The 14997-nt window shown below is 44.8% G+C and overlaps 1 protein-coding gene across 2 annotated transcripts in view; it reads left to right on the top strand.

The window, feature by feature from the left end:
- Positions 1-14997, top strand: part of grin3bb (glutamate receptor, ionotropic, N-methyl-D-aspartate 3Bb) — a 53223-nt gene that overhangs the window by 29145 nt on the left and 9081 nt on the right. The window contains exons 1-4 of one of the 2 annotated variants that reach the window (XM_019351793.2): positions 1163-2756; positions 5577-6217; positions 11893-12985; positions 14387-14532. In XM_019351793.2, coding sequence (XP_019207338.1) covers positions 5595-6217; positions 11893-12985; positions 14387-14532 — 1862 coding nt within the window. In that variant the 5' untranslated portion in view covers positions 1163-2756; positions 5577-5594. Of the gene's footprint in view, positions 1-1162; positions 2757-5576; positions 6218-11892; positions 12986-14386; positions 14533-14997 lie in introns of those variants that run through there. The other variant, XM_013275095.3, reaches the window with a different exon arrangement.

The raw sequence follows: 14997 nt of genomic DNA, 5'->3' as shown, positions 1-14997 counted from the left end.
ACAGGCCTGTGTGTGGTATTTTGGACCTCTCCGGTGTTACTGCAGTCGGTCCAGTGGCTGCAGAAATCAATAAAATGAACTGGACCTGTTGTGCACTCTTATTGCTAATCGTTGTTTAATGGGTGCAGCAGAAGTTTGTCGACCGCATGTAATCTCTCTGAAGGTCAGACTGGGGCCGCCGGCCAATGTTTTCCTCCCAGTGCTGATGTGTTTCTGTTGTTGAACCACAATGCATTCAGGCTCCTCAGGACAAAGAGACAGGCTGCTGCAGCTCTGAGCGTAGCTGATAAAACATGCTTTAACGGAGCACGAAGCCCGGGGGAAACAGCGAGCTTTGTTTTAATCTAAGCTGCTGCCCTGGTCTGATCCGGGTGGGGGGACAGGGATCAGAGCCAACTGTTGAAAGCCCAATGGAGTTTCCCAGAGAGACAGAGGTCAGAGGGATCAAACTGTTCTCCTCCCATGGCTTCATTCAGACGGGCCTGAAACACACAAAACTCTGATGTTCAGTTAAACACAACGTGAGCCTGAGAACATGGAAGGAGACTGAGCTGATACCTGGGTATCTTTTATATCAGCCTCATGGCATCTCCAGCATGCTACCCTGAGAAGAGTCATCACATCCACCAAAACCTTACGATCGACTCATAGTGAGACAAATGTCTGCAGATTACAGGGAGGCTCGTCTGTCAACCTGTGATTGTGCTTTCTGGATTCTGTCAGTAACTTACAGACCAAACCAGATGAACTGTACTCTATCAGCTGTGTGATGAGGCTGACAACAGCAGGAACAAGAAGCTGTGTGGCTGTGAACTGAACCTGCTGCTGCTTTCTGGACTAAGTGAATTCAGCAAAATCTAAGCAGATAATTCACAACCTGCATGGCTGATTTCCAACCACTAGACACTATAGAGCTAACCACCTTCAAATATAAACTGATAAACTAGTCTCTATGTCAGGGGTTAGGTCTGTGCAGACCCAGCAGTTTCAGTTTATTCTGTATTTTGGATTATGTTATTTTGGAAATATATTAAGTTCTTGTGCTATTATTTAGTTAGGGTTTAGTTGTGTTTAGTCTAGTTGAGATTTCATCTATGTCCCTGTGTTTGTGAGTTTTTTCCTGTCTTCTGTGTCAGCCTGTCATGTGTTTCTTGTCTGCGTGTTTCATGTTGTCAAGCTTGTGTGTCATGTCTGCGTCTCTCCATGTTTCCTGTTTTACTTTGAGAGTCTGGTGTTTCCATGTTCAATGTGTTTTGTTTTACTTCCCCTATGGCGTCATGTTCATTCGTGTCAGCTGTGTCTCCCCAGGTGTTTCCACTTCCCTCATTACCCTCTCGTGTATTTAAGCCTTCTGTCTCCTTCTGTTCTTTGATGGGTCGTCTGTTTATGTCATGTCAAGTCAGGTCAGGTCACAGAATCTTTTTGTTCACGGTTTAGGTTCCTGCTCACGTCAGGTTTAGTTTTCTTTATGTTCATGTTTCACATGTTCCTGTTCAATTTCATGTTCTTGTTTCATGTTCTAATTGTCACAGTCGTTTAGCTGCTCCCAGTGTAGATTTAGTTGAGTTTTTCCCTCGTTTTTCCTTAGCGGCGTGTCCCACTGTGACACTCTACTGATTTGTGTTGATCTTTTAAGTCCACCACATCATTTTTACCCTGGTTTAAACTGTGTGATTATAGGTTAGGTGTAAGCACAATATAAAATACTTAAATGTATTTATGACGTGTAAAAACATGTCTTTTAACCTCCAAAGCTAAAACTCTGCTTTGGCTGGCTGGAAAAAAGGCTGTCCTGAGCTTCATCACTCCTCTGACCAGCTCTCGATGTTACAGTGGGTCAATTCAGATGCTAGAAAGATTTTTTTTTTCCATCCTCTCTGAAAGGACCGAGTTCAGGCTGGGTGTTCCTCATCAAAGTTTAATTTCTATGCTGATGATGATGCTCTTTCTGCTGAGCGTGAACACAGACAATCAATAACCCCTTCCACGGTGAAATGCAGAATGATCTGAGACTCTCTCAGCAACTCCTCTGTAAAGCGGCCCATCCTGCTTCCTGTTTTGTCGCTGAGGTGGATGCTTCTTGTTGAATCTATTATGTTCAGCTTCAGTCAGATGCAGGTTTCTAATGTTTGGCTGTAAATGAACTCAGTTTGCGTTTCAGCTGTGAATCTTTCATCTCTGCTGTCGTTTTATCTCCTCGTTTTCATCTTTTATTCAGACCAGCGTGTGTGCTTTGATCTCATTTCTGTGTTTTATTGATTGACTTTGTTCAGACTCTGAGCAGCGGCACACCTCCATCACCTGAAACGTCACAGTTTTTCTTCCGCATTGCTGTTAACGCTCAGTTGAATAATGAAACATTCACGTTGGTCTTAGCGGCTCTTCGGTGAGCTTTAGCTTTCGAAACGGATGGATGATGGTATGTTTAAGGTCTCACCTGTGTTTCCTGTTGGGAGATGATCTCAGGTTTCACTCTATAAATCGGAGAGGGTAGGTTTGTTCTTCTCACAGTTCTCCTGTAGGATGACAAGTTATCATCCAAACAGCTGGTCAGAAAGACCGGGATGGTTCCCGGAGTGCGGCGCGTCATTTAAGTCTGCAGGGAGCCGAAAGCCTGACGGCTCCAAAACAACAAACAGACCTCAGAGTTCACACTTCAGCCTCACCTGCATCCACAAGTCAGAGCACTGCCTGGGAAAGGTGGAGAAGATGCAGAGAGCTGCAGCTCCGTGCTGAAAAATACCACCTGTATCCAGGTGAGAAACACTGAGACCATGTCCACACTAATACGTTTTCGTTTGAAAAGGCATCTTTTTCTCTCAGTTTTGGCCTTCCGTCCACACTGAGACGGAGTTTTTGGTCAAGGAAAACGGAGGTGTTTGAAAACCCTCTCCAAAGCGGATACATTTGAAAACGCTGTTTTTTGCGTCACAGTGTGGACTGTGAACCTGGAGCTTTTCGAAAACGATGACGCATTTTAGTCATGTGATGCAGTCATGTGACCAATTAAACTAAGATAGCAGAGGGCATTATACAGCAGTTGTTTTGTTTGCTCTCAATTTTGACAGCCCTATTAAAGATTAATATCAGTTTGTACGTGCTCCAGATAGCTTTTCTTCAAATTCTTTAATTCTCACTCACTTTTGCAACTTTGTACTTTTGTGTTACTCGCAGCAAGAACTCCACCTCATTGTCAGTCCATTTAAAAAAAACTCGGTTCTTTTCCTCGACATTTTGCCACGACGTTTCCAAGAGGCGGAAAGTAAATAAACAGCAGACAGAAATTACGCAGGTCGAATTGTCTTACGTTTCACGCATGCGCAATACAGGAATGTAAGCGTTTTCCATCGTTTCAGTGTGGATGAACAACTGTTCGGAAACGATGGAAAACGATAGTGTGGACGCGGAGCGTTTTTAGACGAAAACGTTGTTTTGAAATTTATCTGGATTGGTGTAGACATAGTCTGAGACATACTCGGCCGGTGTAAAGATGTTTGAATACATTTATTTAGCACCTGGAGCTCAGCGTCAGGATCTCATTGGTGGTTGATTTCTCTTGAGTTTTACATGGTGCGCCTGCAGGCTCAGCAGAAAATCAAAACTCGGGTCCAGGTTTATCCCAAATACGTTTGGTCCCAGGCGAATGTCGTGGACAAATTTCTGAGTTACAGGCAATGGCATTTATATTTAGTGTTTTTATTAGCCTTCTGTTCCTTCTCATATCATGGTTTCTGTACTGAGATCACAAAATGTTAATGAAGGGAAGAACATCTGAGATCCTGACAACCTCTGAAATGAAGAAGCGAGTAGCATGCTGCTCAGAGTGATCCAAGTTTAAATCACAGCCTGACGAGTGTTTGTGCGCACACTGCAGATCAGTGTGTGTGTTTCATTGTTCCTCCATCACACACATCCAGTGATCCAGTGGTTAAATCTGTGCAGCTGCGATTAACATCACACAGACTCACAAACACAAAACACTACACAGTGTGTTTTATATACACACACACACACACACACACACACACACACACACACACACACACACACACACACACACACACGTTTCCAGATGCAGTTGAGAGGATTGACAATTTGATCCCATCAGGAACGGGAAATGACCCTTTGCTCCGAGGATTATGAGTTCATGTTTTAAAAATTCAAGTGTCCCGGCCCTTTTGCCTCCATCGGTGATTTCCTGCATTTCCCATGATGCCCTAGGACAGGTAGACCCTGCAGGGCTGCTTTTATTCTGGGAGTAAAACGAGTAAAATCAGCTGCTTTTTCGTTTCTCCTCAGGAAACGTTTCATGCTGCAGTCTGCACAAAACTTTCTGGAGCTCAGGAACTTGCATGTTCACTGGGCTCTTCATCATCATCATCATCTTCTTCCTGAGCAAACTGCTTTTATCTCCTCCTCCTCTTCATCCTCCTCTTGATTTCAGGTGTCTCAACTCAGATTTAACCCAATTATTCTGCTGTGATCTCATGGCTCTGAAGCGAGGATCGTCTCTGCTCTGTGAGGTCATGTGACTGTGTGCGTGGCCTCAGTCCTCAAACTTAAACATTCTTAAAATGAACTCTTCGTGGTCCTTTCAAACCGCTGAGAGTAAAAACAGGAAATGACATCACAGTGTACCCAGAAACCTTATCTGTTCAAAACCAAACATTGTCCTGACTTCAGGTAACATCAGGTGACTTTAGGTGACCTCGTGCTGCTGCATATTCGGAGGTGAACTGCAGTAAAGCGAGGTGTCGACCTGATGGCCAATCCAACGTTTCTGTTCTCGCAGGTCTGACACTTCAAATCCTTAAAGCTCCGCCTGTCAGTGCGTTGTCACAATGACGGACAGAGGACGTGTCCTGCATCACCGTAGCAACAGAGAGAGCAGCATCTCTTTGATCTGCCTCCGGCTGTCTGATGGTTTCAAGCATCAGCGGCTGCAGGTGATAAACTGATCACCTGCAGCCGCACCTGAGCTGAGACATCAGCAGCTTTGAGGTGAGTGCCTGGCTTAAAGGTCACGGCAGGACTGATTATCATACCTGAACACACCTGCAGGGAGGTCTTCATGTTACTGTGTGGACACCCGGCAATGTGGTGTAAACAACACAAACAAACGCACACACTGAAGTAACACTCGGCTTTTGTGGAAACATGTGAAGTGGCCACAGAGGAATTCAAAGGTGGAGCTGGAAATGAGCAGCACAGCTTAGTCTGCTTCAACCCACTGGAAGCAGTTTTAAATGAATGTATGTTCTGCTGTATGTTTTGTGTGTCATGTATAAACTTTTGTGAGAACTTCGTAGGAATCACAGTTTTCTTGCCACTAACAATCTGTTCACACTTCAGAAATAAAAGCATATCAGATTTTTTTTTCCAAGACCAACTGAACATGTAAACCAGAGTCTGTTCTCTGATGTTCTCCTCTAATGTTTTGAAACAGGAAGCTGTTTCTTGGTGGTTTTGTGTGGGTTTGTGGAGCGTTGCTCTTTAGTAGCAGATTTAACTTCCAGACACAAGCAGGACTGACTGATCTGATTGATAATCTCATTTCTAACTCTCTTCTCCTCCAGAACCGGTTCCACCTGCAGATGGCGACGGGTGTTCCAGAGTCGGGTCTGTCTGATCTGCTGCTGACGGTTCTGCAGCGGTCCGGTTGGCGGGAGGGGACCGCCGTGCTGTGTCGGGGCTGGGAGGAGGCTCGGGGTCTTCTGCAGCTCCTAGACCATCACAGCAGTGCATCGTGGGAAGGCGGCAGGAGGGTCACCTGGCACTTGCGAGCCTTGCTGAACCTGACGCAGTCGGCTCACGATGACACGCAGATCCACGACTTCCTGTCTCGACACTTCCGACAGAACCAAGCCTCACCAGCCTCAGTGCTACTGTTCGGGGCCGACCCGCAGTGCGCGGCAGCTGTGCTGCGCAGCGCCCAGGACCTGGGGCTGACGTTACCCATGGTACACTGGGTGCTGGGTCAGCCGCTCAGCCCCGACGTGCTGCACACCATCGGGCTGCCGCTTGGCCTACTGGCCTACGGTGAGGTGGAACGGAAACCGCTTGACTACTACGTTAGAGACGCCCTGCAGCTCATCACCAGGGCTGTTGCTGCGGCGACTGCGGTGAGGCCGGACCTGGCTCTGATCCAGAATACGATGAACTGCTACGACAAACCCAACAAGCACGAGGTGCTGACCTCAGGACAGTACCTGTCCAGGTAAGAGGACACTTTAGTCTCTCAGTTTAGATATCATCACAGAATTTTTTCACTTTTCTGGATGTGATGTTTTAAGCAAAGACAAAAAACATCACAACCCAAAGAAAAGATTTTACTCTCCCAGTGTTCTTAGAGCTGTGGATTCACAGGGAGGACCAGGTGGACTTTATCTTAGAGCACACCTGAAGCTGAAGACTTACAGTAAGGTAGTCACATGGAGCAGGCCTGATCATTTAGAGCTTTGACTCTTCATACTTAATACAGTTTTATATTAAATATTATATATATATATATATTAAATCGGTTGCAAAATCAGCACAGAAGAAATCCTTTTTCATCGGTCTATGCCTCAGTCTGCCATGCTGATGGTTTAGAAGTTTCCCTTATGGAGACAAAATACTTTTATTTAATTATCAAGTAAATTAAAAAACACTGAGTAACACTTTATAATACGACCCAAGCCCTGAAAAGCAAAGTGTGCTTAAGATGCAAGATGGGGAAATATTGTTTTTCTCCAAAATAACCAAGAAATTATGCAGTACTTAAAATGAACTACAGTATAGTTTGTCTCTCCTGTACTGTACTGTAAAATATATGAAGGTATAATTACTAATGCACTACCCAAAATTACTTAAGTAATGCTTAAATTTACTCATGGTATAAATATTCCATTGTTTCCTGTAAAAACCTAACGTGTTACCCCCTTATTCTATTGTTCCTTTTTTAAGTGTTTGTAGGTAAATATAATTAATTGGAATTTCAATGCAATTGCATTGAAATGCATTCAAATTCCATTAATTACAGAGGAATTACAATCTTATTAAAAGCCCTTTTGGACTCCTGGACCCCTATTTATCAATTATTGGTGATAAATGACCTCTAACCTTCTGGAACGTGACTGAACTATGAAGCAGGCACTGCTGAAACAAAGGAGGCTGTCACAAACACAGCAGCTGAGCTTGTTTGGAGGCAGAGCCGATAAGAAGGAAGCTGTAACAGGATTAAAGCCTCTGCAGAGGTAGGCGTCAATATGCAGACTGTACAGAGAGGCTCGAATGCAGCCGAAGATCGTCCCAGATTCAGTGTTTGAGGTAAAACACAGCTCTCATCGACAGACCAGCATCACTCTTCTGTCTGTCTCATGTTTGAAGCTGCTCTGACTGAAAGGAATGGGTACATCACTCTGTTCTCAGAATTAAACATGAATTCTTCTCATAATTAGAAAGTAGTGCAGCAATTAATGTTTATGGCAGATTTAATGAGTTATTTCAGCTTTACTATCAGCACTGAGATTCAGCACTGAGATTCAGCTCCAGCAACTGTTTGATGGAACAAACGGGTAACTTTGATTACACCATCCACACCTGCAGGCAGGAGGAGTTAATATTAATACTGCCTTATATTCATATATACAGTGCGTGTGTTGGAAATAAACATGTTGGATCTAGCTGTTATTTATGAGGAAGTTTATTACAGTTCACACTCTCTGACCTCCAGCAGCCTCAGAAGAATAATGTGTTGATGGAAACCAGAATGTTTCATTCATGAGGATCATTGATGTATTTGAACCAGTTACTGCCATTAACCAAAGGTGTGTTTCTGAACATAAGATCCAAAGTGTTGCTTACTGCCAGCATTTCTCATTACTCTGAGACACTTTGAAGGTGCAGTCAGTCATTTTTTTTAAGGTATATTTATGAGTAAAGTATTTTTTCTATTAAATCGATTAGAGTGTAACTTCCAAAAAACTGGGTTAGGGGTTAACCCGTAATTCCTTGTGAAAATAAGGAATCAGTAAAGTAACAGGATTACTTTTTTGGAGAATTAATCACTAATTAGTTACAAATTAATTTTTTCAAGTAACTTGACCAACACTGGAGACAACACTACTGACGTCTTAGTAAAATCTCATCCTCTTCCTCCTCACATTAAGCTTCATCTCCTGAAATGAAGTCAGGACTCTGAAGTCAGGGCTGCATACGAAAATGTGGATAAACAAGTTCATTTCTGACTCATATCAGACTCCTTTTGCAAAGTTTAATCAAGAGTAAATCAAGGTGTACAGTGTTCATTTCTGTTTGTCTCCACGTTGGGCGAGTGCTGACTATTGGTATATGTGTACATGAGGGCAAGAATGCATGTTTGTGTGTGCCTGTTTGTCTAGGTCTATGTGTCAGGTTGGGTCTTAGACTCCACCTCTCTGGGAACATCTCAGGCCCCCAGGTGCGGGGGCCTATCTCCCCCCACCACACTCCCTGCTGGTGGCTGATGCCTTCAGCCGTCGGTGTATTGGTGGTTCTTGGTGGTGGTTCTGGGTGCTCAGGTATGCACTGACTCACTCCTGGTGGCTGTTTGATGGGCCCTGGTGCACGTGGCTCGATCGGGCTCCTTCCGGAGGGTGGGGGGCTCTCTGACCTCGGGCCTCTGGGCCCGGGGCTCGGCCCACTCTGGCACAACTGCCCGTGGGCACGTCACCGCAGTCATCTGTAGCTTCTGCACTGCAGCTGCTGGGTGACCCCCTGTATGGGGCTCTCCTCAGCTCTTTCCAGGAGAATGGCGCGGGTGCCCCTCCGGTGGTCCTCCTTGGGCTCTTGCACTCTGGGGGGCCTCTAGATGTCTGGGGCCTGGATCTCCTCCATGCCTGCTTCATGTCCTGGGGGGCAGGGCTATGACTCACCACACTTTCTATCAGATAGTTACATTGAGAAACCCTTTGAATACAAGTGTGCTCACGCACACAGGTGTACACACAGGTGTTCACAGACACACTCTATATCTTCCTTGGCTCCTGCCTCAAAGCATGCCGTGCGTTGTCGGTCTTGCGTGCTGCTCAGTAACATTCAATATTTATTATTTACTATTACTTATGCTTATCTTATCTAGGTTGTTGCTGTAGTCTCCCTACTGTGTTGTTCTCTTTTTGCTTGTTTTCTTTTTTTTCATCCAGCAGGTGATTCAGTGGACTTTTTAATGTCTTTCCTCATTGTCCCTCTTCCCCTCTGTTTGTTTTCCACTCTCCTTTTCTTGAACTTCTCTTGTCTACGTCTTTGATCAGTGGTTGCTGATCAATGGTTATGACAATTTGCATATTAATGATGAAGAAACTGTTCATTCAGTGGGCTAGCTACAGTCATTATATAAATGTACTGTTTATAAGGTTGGGCACACCTGCAGTCAGCTGAGACTGAAGAAGTCACTTGGATGATGATGAATCGTTTCTCCTACTGAAAACGCTACGTCTAGATGAACAACATCAACGTTTTTGGGATTTTCTTACCTGGATGATTGGGCACTTTTATGTTATCTTTTTCTCATTTAAAAGCTGAGCTTCATTAATGTTTGTTCAATCTTCTAATGGTGTCCTCCTGGATTCAAAGCCAGCAGAAGCAGCTCTGGGTTCAGTTGTCTGATCATTTCACTATGTCTGCTCTTTCTCCTCTGTCAGCATCATGTAAGCAGCTGTTTGTGGGGTCAAAAAGTGAATGATTAGCTTTTATGTTAAACATCTGGACATGTTTAAAGATGTGTTTTCTGTTAACTTTATCTGTTACTTCTTCACAGGACACGAGAATATGAGATCTTCAGTCTTTCTTTAGACGTCCAAAGTTTAGATGCAGAATCTGATAAACTGGGTTCCTCATATTTGACTGAGTCAGAGAACTCAGTTCTTTAAGTGAATCCTGCATTAAAACAGATTAACATGTTAAACATATCATCAGAATGAAAAATGAAATGAATACTTTTTTAAATTATAGATCAAATAAAAGTAAAAACAGACACTGACTGCAGGATTCTACTATGAGAATATCAGTTCCTCATAGGTGTGAAAGCGAAAACTTGTCAAATACCAAAACCAACAACTGCACACGAGCTGCAGGAAACTCTGAGAGCTGCATCAAATACTTTGGTGTACATGAAACAGAGCTGCAAGTTTTAGAAGGATAAAAGGTTTAGCTGCTGCGCCGGGATTCCTCACAAAGGCAGATCAAACACATTCACAGTAAATTAAATTACACTCAACTGAGATAAAACCAGAGCAGACAGATTATCTGCTGCAGGAGAAGAAAAGGTAAAATGTGAAGTGAAACATTTAATGTTAGAATCATCAAACATGAGGATCTAAGAACACTTAAACTTTATTCAGGTTGTTTAAGGTTAAAGACTTCAAGACTCCACATCTGCTCACATCTGTCACAGAGAGCTCTGTTAATGAAACTCCACATTTACTTCACCTTTTACAGCCTTCACAGTGATGGTCCTGACTTTGAAACCTGAAGCTCTTAAGCAATGGTATTATTTCTGGTTATAAATGCCCCAAAGACATGAGAATAAACACAGGATGATTTACAGAGTAAAAACCAGCTCTGACACAAACATCACGTTATTGTCATGGTCCTGGGTCATTTTGGCCCAGCGGTTTAAGTTTCCTGTGCTTTTTGTCATTTTTTGCATTATCTTAAGGATTATTCTAGTTTTCCTGCATTATTCTGTTCAGTATTCCCCCTGTGTTGTTGCCTTCTGTGTCTCCACCTGGGTGTCTGAATTTATATGGTTGTGTGAGTTCTTGTGCCATCATGTTTTCCCCAGCCTGTCATGCCTGCCTCTCTCCCTCGTGCTCCTCATGTTCTCTCTCCCTCTCCAGTCTACGTCTCTGTGTACTTCCTGTTTTACTTTGATAGTTTCTGTCTGTGTCCGTCATGTTGTGTTTGCTCTTCCCCTGTCTCATTATTATCGTGATTCGTGTCAGCTGTGTTCCCTGTGTGCTCCTACGTTCCTCGTTAGTTTTCTGTGTATTTATGTCAGGGTCTCCCTCAGTTCCGTGTCACAACGTCTCTCATGCTGTGTGTTCCCTTGTGTGCCTCTCTGTGCGTTTAGTTTATATTTTCTGATCGGGGCGATTGTGGCTCAAGAGTTGGCAGTTCGTCTTGTAATCGGAAGGTTGCCGGTTCGAGCCCCCACTCCGGTCGTTGTGTCCTTGGACAAGACACTTCACCCGTTGCCTACTGGTGGTGGTCAGAGGGCCCAGTGGCGCCAGTGTCCGGCAGCCTCGCCTCTATCAGTTGTGGCTGTGGCTACAATGTAGCTTGCCATCACCTGTGTGTGAATGGGTGCATGACTGAATGTGTAAAGCGCTTTGGGGCCCTTAGGGACCAAGTAAAGAGCTATACAAATACAGACCATTTCCCAGTATAGTTTTGTATCATTTTCCCTTGAGTCAGCAATAAAGCTGCATTTTGAGTTCACCCACATGTGCTCCGAGTCCTGCATTTTGGGTCCAATCTCCTGCCTACCATACAGCGATTCATGACAGTTACATTGTGTGTAGAACCAAAAAACTTCTTCATGATCAGTGGAAACATAGCATCTGCCATCATATTGACCAATCAGAGCTGGAAACACATCAGGGTCATCTGTGTATTAAAAATTTAGTTTTTATGGTTAAAGTTAGACGGGGGTCAAGCGTTGATCCCGGTGGGAAAGTAATTTTTTATTAAGAGACCATGTTTGAAAAGTATACATCATATTTATTTATTAGCATATTGACTGATAATTTTGTGATCCATTTTCTTCTGCTCTCAGTTAAAAAACTCATAATTCAGTAGACAATGATCCAACAGCACTGCTCACAAGCCCCGCCCCCACTCACATGCGACCCTCTTTTTTTTCTGCTGCAGGTTTTTGTCAAACACATCTTTCTCTGGACTCACCGGTCCCATCCGGGTCCACCAGAACTGGTCTGAGGTTATAACTCTGCAGCGGTTCCATATCTGGAGTCTGCGGCGGGACGCACTGGGTCAACCCACCTGGGTGACAGTAGGCAGCTGGGAGGATGGCTCGCTGCAGGTGGAGGACCAGCAAGTGTGGCAGGGACCCAAGCCTCACCACAGGATGGATGGGATGGGTGGGAGGACCAGGGGCCAGTGGAGGGCAGGGTTGCCGGTGGCAGGGAGTCGGGTCCGGGTGGTAACCCTGGTGGAACATCCCTTCGTGTTCACGCGGGACGTGGACGACGAGGGCAGCTGCCCGGCCGGTCAATTCTGCCTGGATGCTGCCGCTAACAGCTCAGAGACCCTGGAGAGATACTTCAGGGAAGTGGCAGGTGGAAACAGCAGCTCGCTGCCCAGAGACTACACCAAGTGCTGCTATGGATATTGTATAGACCTTCTGGAGAAGCTGGCTGAGGACCTAGGCTTTGAGTTTGACCTTTACATCGTCGGAGACGGAAAGTATGGAGCTTGGAAGGGAGGCCGCTGGACCGGGCTGGTGGGAGATCTCCTGAATGGTCTGGCAGACATGGCTGTCACCTCATTTAGCATAAATTCTGCCCGTAGCCGGGTGATTGACTTCACTTCGCCCTTCTTCTCCACCAGCCTGGGCATCCTGGTGCGCAGTAAGGACACGGCGGCCCCCATTGGGGCCTTCATGTGGCCCCTGCACTGGTCCATGTGGGTGGGCATCTTCCTGGCGCTGCACATCACTGCACTTTTCCTCACGCTCTATGAGTGGAAGAGTCCTTATGGGATGACACCTCATGGGCGCAACCGGGTGAGGGTATTCTCTTACTCATCGGCTCTCAACCTGTGCTACGCCATCCTGTTCGGGCGCACCGTCTCCTCTAAGACCCCAAAGTGCTGGACAGGCCGCTTCCTGATGAACCTGTGGGCCATCTTCTGTCTGCTGGTGCTGTCCAGCTACACCGCTAACCTTGCTGCTGTCATGGTGGGAGAGAAGACCTTTGAGGAGGTCTCAGGGATCCATGATGCCAAGGTGAGACCGTAAGGTTAGATTATTTTGTCATGTTTCTGCTGTCAGTGTCAGGATCTTCAGCTGGTCTCTAATCACACGTAGAGCAAGGAGAGTGCAAACAGGACATCCTGGGAGACTAAAACATTTCTGAAGCATCCCTTTGGTTCAGCATATAGGGCTCATACTGGAGATTAGCATCCTGCATCATTATAATAATGTTGGTCAAGGAGCAATTAAATTTTCAGCCAAGTTGGGCAAGTTCAACTTGAATCTTCAGTTATCATTAGCAAGGAAGTTAGCGAATGCTCTTAAAAACTATCACTAGCAAAATTTGGCTAACAGGAAACCTAACTTGACAATATATTTATTATATTGTATGAATTAATTGAGATAAGATAAAGCTTCATTAGTCCCGCACATGGGACATTTTTTTTTAAACTAAAAATAAAACTAAAATTAAAAAAACACATTTTTACAGTTTTATATAAACAAAGGGGTTTTTGACTTTTACCCCCACATTGCAAAGCTATGACATCACAATGTAACTGGTTATTTGCAATGGTGATCCTGGAACAACAATAATAGGAATGCAGGAAAAACACCAACAGGGGATATCAGCTACACCGCATAAGATCTCACACAGAGGCCCAGGTCAGAGTCTTACTTGGAGCCTGGGGTTCACACAGCATCCGACTAAACTCGACCATTTCTCACCTCTAACCATGCCCGGTCTGACGCCATCAGTTTCACACTCTATGCAACTGGTTCCTGGTAAAATTTGCGGTCACACGGTGAGTTTGAAGTGAGACGACGAGAAGTGTTTTTCCTGTGAAACATTTTTCAGTCTCATGATAAAGGCAATGTGGTGCTGCTGGTTCAGGCGAGGTCAGATCTGTGTTTGTGAACTCTCTCCAGACTCTTTTCACTCTGTGCTCTCCGTCCTGAAACAATTACAGATTAAATTTGCTCTGTGGATCACCTGCCTTGTCATAATTACACTTTTAATTCAGCGGCTGATTGAAGCATGAAGCACGCCTCTCAGTGTTTGCACAGCCGGGGCTGCTGGGAGCTCAGGGAGCTTTAATTGGACGTCCATCTGTGTGTGATTAGCTTTTTATTTTAAATGTGAAGCCCTGCAGCTTTCTGGGTGCCGCCTGTCCTCACACTGTATCAAGAGGCTGTGAAGGAAATTTCTAGATGTAATCTATAAAATAAAGCATGACTAAGAAGAAACATGAAACTGAATGTGAGAGTGAGTGGCCACAGTGGCCCTGTACTGTGCAGCTTTGTGGGGTGTTTCAGGTCAACTGTGTTCACAGATGTTTCAGGTGTTTCAGCTGAATATGCAGCATCCGCTGTTTCCTCTGTTTGTGTGTCCTTCATTCTTCTTCTCCTCTTCCTCCTCTTCGTTGGTGTGCGCAGCTGCATCATCCGTCACAGGGTTTTCGTTTTGGGACAGTGAGGGAAAGCAGTGCGGAGGATTACATGAAGAAGAGTTTTCCAGAAATGCATGAGTACATGAGACGCTTCAACGAGCCAACCACACCTGAAGGAGTTGCCACCCTCAAGTAAGAAAGCAGCATTCAGCTGCAGGTTATGCTCTGATTCTCTTGGTTCTAACAGAGAAACCAGACTCAGTTCAGTTTTTCTCATTTTATTTATGGCCAAACACAAATATCTCAAGGTGTTGTAAGTTAAAGACGGTGGGTAGGAAGAACTCCCTTTTAACTGGAAGAAACCTCTGACAGAATCAAGGAGGGGTTGAGAGGAGATGGAAGAGAGCAAGGGGAGACAGAAAGCATAGAGGTGTAATGCAGAGAGTTGTATGAACTCATAGAGAGTGATGAAAATGAGTGAAGAAGAAACACTCAGTGCATCGTGCGAATCCCCATCATATGGGGATTGAAAGACATATCCTGGTCAAAAATGACTCCAAGGTTCCTCACAGTGTTACTGGAGGCCAGTTACTGGAGGCCAGAGTAAGCATCTGGTTAGATACCATATTTCTAAGATTTTCTGGGCCGAGTACAATA

Source organism: Oreochromis niloticus, linkage group LG23 (assembly GCF_001858045.2).
Source record: "Oreochromis niloticus isolate F11D_XX linkage group LG23, O_niloticus_UMD_NMBU, whole genome shotgun sequence".
Taxonomy (NCBI): Eukaryota; Metazoa; Chordata; class Actinopteri; order Cichliformes; family Cichlidae; genus Oreochromis; species Oreochromis niloticus.
The sequence above is the reverse complement of the archived record's forward strand: the minus strand, read 5'-3'. Positions and strand labels throughout refer to the sequence as shown.